At 36.7% G+C, this 7,091-nt stretch overlaps 1 protein-coding gene and 1 long non-coding RNA gene across 2 annotated transcripts; one reads left to right on the top strand and one right to left on the bottom strand.

Annotated features, from left to right (window-relative positions):
- Positions 1–560: 560 nt before the first annotated feature.
- Positions 561–4,149, bottom strand: LOC142555314 (uncharacterized). Its single transcript, XR_012822375.1, has 2 exons — positions 3,778–4,149; positions 561–800 (listed from the first exon to the last, which is right to left on the bottom strand). It is a non-coding gene; the product is annotated as an uncharacterized LOC142555314 (long non-coding RNA).
- An 865-nt stretch (positions 4,150–5,014) lies between these two features.
- On the top strand, positions 5,015–6,856 carry LOC142504356 (uncharacterized). Its single transcript, XM_075617234.1, has 3 exons — positions 5,015–5,298; positions 5,390–5,957; positions 6,638–6,856. Exons 1-3 carry the CDS (start codon positions 5,015–5,017, stop codon positions 6,854–6,856), a joined length of 1,071 nt encoding a protein of 356 aa, XP_075473349.1.
- Positions 6,857–7,091: the final 235 nt, after the last annotated feature.

Below are 7,091 nucleotides of genomic sequence, written 5' to 3'. Positions count from 1 at the left end.
AAGAAGATACACGTCAGTCATTCTCTCTCATGATTCAACTTTAGCATGAGCCATTAATTGTTATACTTGGATATTTTCAAAGAATTATTCATTGTTGCATACTATGAAGGAAAAAGATACAAAAAATGTAACTTTTATGTCGGTTAAAGTTCTTTACTGAATGTTGAAGAAATCCGAAATATTGGATGAAGTTCAACTATTTAAAAGCAAGTTTTATCTTCACCAAATTTTACTGGAAAAACAAGATCTCTAAAACTCTAATCTAAACAATACTCAATATTCTCATCTCTGCACATGATTCAAGAAATATTTCATCATAAAAGATCACTTTGTGATAGCAACCACTCAAGTTACTCTATATAAGCTATCTATTTGAAATGATATATTATGTTTGATCCTAGGGTTCAAAAGACAACTTGTGAAACGTCTACTGCTTAAAATAACTGCTTAAATATATTTTTTTAAAAGCTCGTTTCGAAAATACTCAAACACATGCATGAAATAAAAGAAGTCAATCATGCATTTTAAAAACTCATCCAACCATTGAATAAAAATAACTGCAGTTAATTAGATCTTAAAATAAAATTATTCTCCTAGGTCCACTGTTTTAAAAGAACTCAACATCTGTCAAAATCATCAACGTATATAGAGATGCAAAAACATCTAAAATATTGTTTACACCCATGACTCCTTATTATAATATGTGGAAGAAATCAAGGTCCTCGGGTTAACATGTGCACCCCCAGCTCAGCCTACTCAGTCTTCAGCGCCTCTAATCTCCTCATCAACAAACTGCTCACCTGTACCATTTACGCCTAATGAGTCTAAAGACTCAACACACCTGAACCGTTATAACAAGTACATATACATAACATGCAACAGTGAAAATACTTTAATTAACATACATTTCAAGATCTTAAATGCATGAACTTAAACATATCATGTCAAAGCATAACAGGTCCAAAACATGTCTCAACATATCAACATATACGTGTTCAGTTTCTTTATTTGAATTCAGATCATTAGTTGTGACTTTCGTATCAGCTCTAATCGATGGATTCATCTACGTATAACCGCGGTACCCGGCGGTGGGGACATCAACGACAGTATTATCCATCCACTGAGCCTTGGCCTTACATGTTCATGTTCGTGTATGTATTAGTAACAACCAATTCGCATCCTTCAAAACATATCATCATATTCATTACTTACAAAAATCATGCATATACGTAAATTTCCTTAAAATCAAGCATGCAACGTATTTTTCGTGTTTTAATAAAAAGTCATGTTCGTGATTACATGTACATTTAAAACATGTCAATTTTTTATCAGGGCACTGTCCGGACTGCTAACTCGACCCGGGTGCAAAATGACCATTTTGCCCCTAGAAACCCTAATTGACCATTTTACCCCTGGACATCAAAATTTAGATCCGAAACCAACCAAACTTCTTAAAACACATCAAAATATATTTATAACCATTTCCTAGACATAAACTCAAGCACATGCATTAATTCTTATTATTCGTTTTAAAACTTGGACATAGGTCCCGGTTTTAATCCGAGTTAACCCGAAACTAAACCAAAATTTTCCAAACCTAAACCATGACTTGAACCCACATGACCAGCCCTTAAAATACTTATTTCAAACCATCTAAGACCCACGAAAGCCCTCGACCAGCTGCTGGAATTTTCTGAACGCAATAACAATCAAACCCTAGTGCACCTAGCTCCCGATTTCTCGACCCTAGACCAAACTCGCTTGGACCAGCCCCTAGCCGACTATCCTAAGACCTAGACCGAACCAAGAGCCCCCTTCTGGACTGACCAAAATCATGCCTACAGTCCCTGCACGATGGATCGCTCGAACACCTCCAAACCACAATCTAGCTTGCTACATAACACACGATCCCACCCACACCTTGCGTCCAACGGCTCACGGACCATTCTAAGCCTCGACACGTACCCACCAGGGTCTGAACCACAGCCCGGACTGAGCCCATGCACGCTGCCCTCGCCTTCTTCGCACAACCTAACCGCCCCAAGCCTTAGAACGACGAGATGCGATCGGCCACCTGCCGGACGGGTTCTAGCTCGACATTTCCCATCTGAATTCATGGTATACCTACTGTAAATCGCCCATATTTCTCAAGCCATGGCAGTCCCTTACAAATCAAGATCAAGGCGTGAGAAATATGCAAGAATGTCCAACGTTTTCGCATAAAAGCTAAGCAAAACCGATGCATAACACTATATCCTTAATATATCATGCAAATACAATTCAACATACATAATATTGTGTGATCAATGAGAAAATAAGGGAATCGAGCGTTCCTTTGCGCCTAAACGCTCGAAGATTTGCACAAACGAAACGAGGGACGAACACCGGAGGGACGAGATCACAACTCTCATGATTTTTCCTTGAAGATGGCATGACAATGCTGTTGCATCTTGTGAGGGGCGCTGGTGAATGAGGTGAGGGGTGGCCAAACATAAGAGGTGGGGAGAATAGGGTTTTGGGGTAGAGATTGACAAAATAAAAATGTATATTGGTTCCTTAATTAAAATTATTAAGGATGTATAGGAGTTTAGGTCCAACATAAATTAAAACAGGTCCATTAACCCCACTAACACACTCGTAAAATATTTCGTTTAGGTACGCTTTTTAAAATATTACCCAAACCCTCAAAAAGTCCTCTATTTTGCCAAAAAATGCATACCGCTTTAAAATATGACTTGATGAGTAAAAATACCACAAAAAGCCCATGTTTGAAGATCTCTTATATTTACATCATATATTAGATAATTAAAAAATAATTATTTAATAAAAACATTTTTCCTTAATTGTCCCTGATCTCCGTTTCTCGTTTAAGCGTGAAATACTTCTAAAAGCCTTAATACATGAAATCTTAATAAACCGTGAAATAAAACACATAACCATGCAATAGTCATGCATTTAATGCATAAAAAATAAAATAATTAAGATACATAAGAAATTTGATAACTTGCATGCATGTGGTTCACATGGACCTTCAAATTTTTGGGGCGTTACAACTTATGTTTGTAATTATTGTTGAAATAGAAACTAGAAATCTCAGTTTAGGCAATGTGTAAGTCCTAACTTAAGTGCACTGTTACAAAATATTGTAAAACCAAATTCTTTTATTGAATTCATTCCTTGTGTGGAAGAAGGGGAGAAGTAAAAATGATTTTACCTTTGAACTTCATAATAATTTGTGTTATTTACTTTAAGTGTTTTATTATTTTTATGCTGCTTCTATTTATTTCTCTATATTATTAAAAAAAAAAAATCTTGTCAAGTGAATACATTGTCTCACTAGTTCCAGTCGACAATATCTGCACTTTGAAAAATCATTTTAAAGTGGTCAGTTGCATCTAGCTAGTTTGTCAAGAAAAAGGCCATAATAGTCAAAATTTATTTAAGGCTAGCTTAAATTTAGCACAAAATTTTGAAAGAGGCTATTCACCTCTACTTACTCTTTCTCTGATCCTCACATCATCTATATCTTGCTAAATAGTGTCTGTTATTATAGTTAATCGTTTTTTTCATATCTAGTCCATTTGTTTCGGGATACTGATAAATAATAGTTCATGTTGCAAGAAAAATTTATTAAACTTAAAAACAATTTGAGAAACTAAAGAATAAAAATGCGTGAATGGTACTCCACTTCGACATCAAATTCACCATTGGGCTCACTAAGGAGAGAGAACAAAAATATAAGTGCAAATATATTGCAATATGAAAGTTGATGAATACCTTCTCCGGGCAGCGAATGAGAGTATTCATAGGAATAAAATCAATTATGACTTTGAGATCCAAGCTCTGAGGACTTGTACTTTGATTCGACGTCCGCTAATCCCACACATTAATAACAACCATTCCATATGATTATATCCTTAACCCTAGGTTATAAGTGAGATTATTGTTCTTCTCATGATTGAAGGCTTGGCCAACTCATACTGTGTAGCTCCGACCGAATCCTCCGTTATTCGAATAAGGTTTTGACAATTCGATCCATATCACCCAAGCTGTATATTTCGCTTTATTCCTCGACTCTACCACCTCGGCCTCAGGCTGCCTATCCGATAGGCCTATCCACTCCTGGACCTCTCGGTCTTATTGTCTTGGTTTATTATTTGAGTGTTGCAACACTGAATTTGGAAAAACAACCAATGTGAGTCAGAGTTGATAAATGCCACATCACCAACGCGTTAACATCTTTGAACGGATGTTCAAATTTTTTGTTTTGACACGCGCCATACTCAAATCCATTGGCCATGCTTGCACGCTCCCTTACAGTGCGTGAGTTTGGGAAATTGAGCCACTGTAGCTTTTCAATTCCTTGTTTGATTTTTCTTCTATTTTTTTAAAAAATCAATCTAAACTAAAAATAGAGATAAAATTCTTTTATAAAAAAACTAATGGTTATAATTTTTTATATACAAATTCAACGGCTAATTAATAAAAAAATTACCAATGTGATTTTTTGATATTTTTTTAAAAAATTCCAATCTGAATTAAGTAACGGCTAATTTATAAAAAAATTTAAGCCGTTGAATTTATTTATAAAAAAATTAGCAGTTGGTAATAAAAATTAGGTAACGGCTATAAAAAATATTACCTATAAATACTCATCACCTTAAACGACTTATTTCAATCATTCACACATCTAAATCACTCTAAAAATCTTCTCTCTACTATTTTATTCATCTAAAATTTATTTTGAATATTTCTTTCTATTATCCTATTTTCCTCCGAAATGGATGAAAATAACCGAGGATTTTTTAGAAATTTCGCGAATTATCCAAAAATGCCGTAAGAAAATACTTCTTCCCAAAATTCACAAGTTCCACCAAATTATCCATATTTTCCATACCCACCAAATTATCCACATCACACATATCCAACAAATTATCCCTATAATCTAGATCCACCAAATTATCCATATAATCCATATCCACCAAATTATCCATCTAATCCACACGCAACCGGTATGCTTTTTACATCTCCTACAGAGAATGAACCTCCCACTCCGACTTTCGTCCCAGAGACTCAATTGTCCGACCGTGAATTCCCAATTGAAGTCGCCAATATGGAGAATGTGGATTCTGGCGCTGAGGGTAGGAAAAAACGGTCAACCTGGAGAAAAGTTGAAGACGATGTCTTAGCGAGATCGTTTGTCACTATCAGCGATGACCCAATCATCGGCAATGATCAAAAGGCGGAAGCATTCTGGGGACGTGTTGCAAGCTACTACAATGAAAATCCGTCCCGTAGGTACACCCAATAGAAGTACAAGTGTCATACGATCGCACTGGCACAATACCATCCAAAAAAAATTATATCACTTCAATGCAAATTACAATAGCATTTATAGTGCATATCATAGCGGCCACAGTGATGAGGATATACTATGGCTTGCGTATGAAAAATATCGCGAGGAAAATAATGGCATCGCATTTAATCTCGAGCATGTCTGGAGAATCGCAAAAGACCGTCCAATGTTTACTCCACAGTCCGTTGATCACCTTGTTGGCACGAAGAAGGCAAGGACCTCGGAGTCGGGAGTGAGCAACATTTCATCCAACCAAGATGCGAGTCTATATGTAGACATCAACGAAGAAGAAAATCGTCCAATGGGTCTGAAGGCAGCAAAAAGAAAGGGAAAAGGAAAAACAAAATCGGACATCGAGTGTATGACAACAAATTTGGACAATATGTTCGCAAAGTTTACTAAGTATAAAAGCATAAAAAAAGCTGAAGTTGAAATGAAACAAAAACAACTCGAAGTAGAGGAGATGAAAGCAAAAGCTGCCATAGCCAAAGTTCAACTAAAAGAATATGCAATCCTCTCGAAAGATACTTCGCAAATGACATACGGGCAATTTATCATCCACGAACGTCTATGTCAAGAGATTAGGGGGAGATGGAATATTGTAATTTTCAGTTATTGTAATTTTAATTCAATGTAATTTTTATTTCAGTTAATGTAATTCTCGGGTCAATTAATGTATTTGTTGCAAAGTAGTAGTTGGAATATATCCGTTGCAAAGTAGTCGTTGGAATATAGCCGTTGCAAACATGGTCGTTGGAAATTAGCCATTGGAATATAGCCGTTGCAAAGTAGTCTTTGGAATATAGCCGTTGCAAATTTGGTCGTTGGAATATAGCCGTTGAGAAGAAATTATATATATAGACACCTTGTGCTATACGATTCTTCATTCTACAAACATACCAGTTGGCAAATACGTAGATTTGAATTTGTTTACTCCAAAATGTCTCAATATTCCAGTAGTTCCAGCTCTAGCTCAACAAGTGAAAACGAAGTCCAAGTTGAAGTCACTGACGGAGATTATGATCCGGGGAAAGAGCTAATGTCATTGATACTTCAACAAAGCCGGCAAATAGTCAAAGTATATCAAAGTAATAAAGTGATGCGGCGAAGAAGAAGGTTCATCGAAAGAAATCGTGAAGTCGGGCATGCCAGGCTCTTTAATGATTATTTCTCCATAAACCAGTGTATCCAGATCAAATATTTCGAAGACGATTTCGCATGCGAAGAGAGTTATTCTTTCGAATAGTGAATGCACTTGAGAATCGTTCATCGTATTTTTAGCAAAGAGACGATGCTGCGAGAAGAAAAGGCTTGTCACCACTGCAAAAATGCACAGCAGCAATTCGTCAATTGGCGTATGGAGTCCCGGCCGACCATCTTGATGAGTACCTACGCATGGGTGAATCAACTGCCATCAAATGTCTTTTCAAGTTCTGTGAACATGTGGTTGAACTATTTGGTGTTCGATATTTGAGAAGACCAAATGCTGATGATGTTTAACGTCTTCTTCAAATGCATGATGAAAGGCACAGGTTCCCTGGAATGTTGGACAGCCTTGATTGCATGCACTGGGAATGGAAAAATTGCCCAGTTGCTTGGAAAGGCCAGTTTACAAGAGGCCATGGGTCACCAACAATCGTGCTTGAAGCGGTCGCGTCTCAAGACTTGTGGATATGGCATGCATTCTTTGGTGTCGCCGGTTCACGTAATGATCTTAACGTGTTGTACGAATCTC

This window comes from Primulina tabacum, chromosome 9 (assembly GCF_025594145.1).
Source record: "Primulina tabacum isolate GXHZ01 chromosome 9, ASM2559414v2, whole genome shotgun sequence".
Taxonomy (NCBI): domain Eukaryota; kingdom Viridiplantae; phylum Streptophyta; class Magnoliopsida; order Lamiales; family Gesneriaceae; genus Primulina; species Primulina tabacum.
The sequence above is the reverse complement of the archived record's forward strand: the minus strand, read 5'-3'. Positions and strand labels throughout refer to the sequence as shown.

Excerpts from the sequence above, each read along its gene's own strand:
- LOC142504356 (XM_075617234.1), top strand. The coding sequence starts at position 5,015 with ATGCTTTTTACATCTCCTACAGAGAATGAACCTCCCACTCCGACTTTC. Across the intron at positions 5,299-5,389 it reads AATGAAAATCCGTCCCGTAG|CATTTATAGTGCATATCATA; the intron begins GTACACCCAATA and ends AAATTACAATAG. Across the intron at positions 5,958-6,637 it reads TTAGGGGGAGATGGAATATT|CAAAGAGACGATGCTGCGAG; the intron begins GTAATTTTCAGT and ends TCGTATTTTTAG.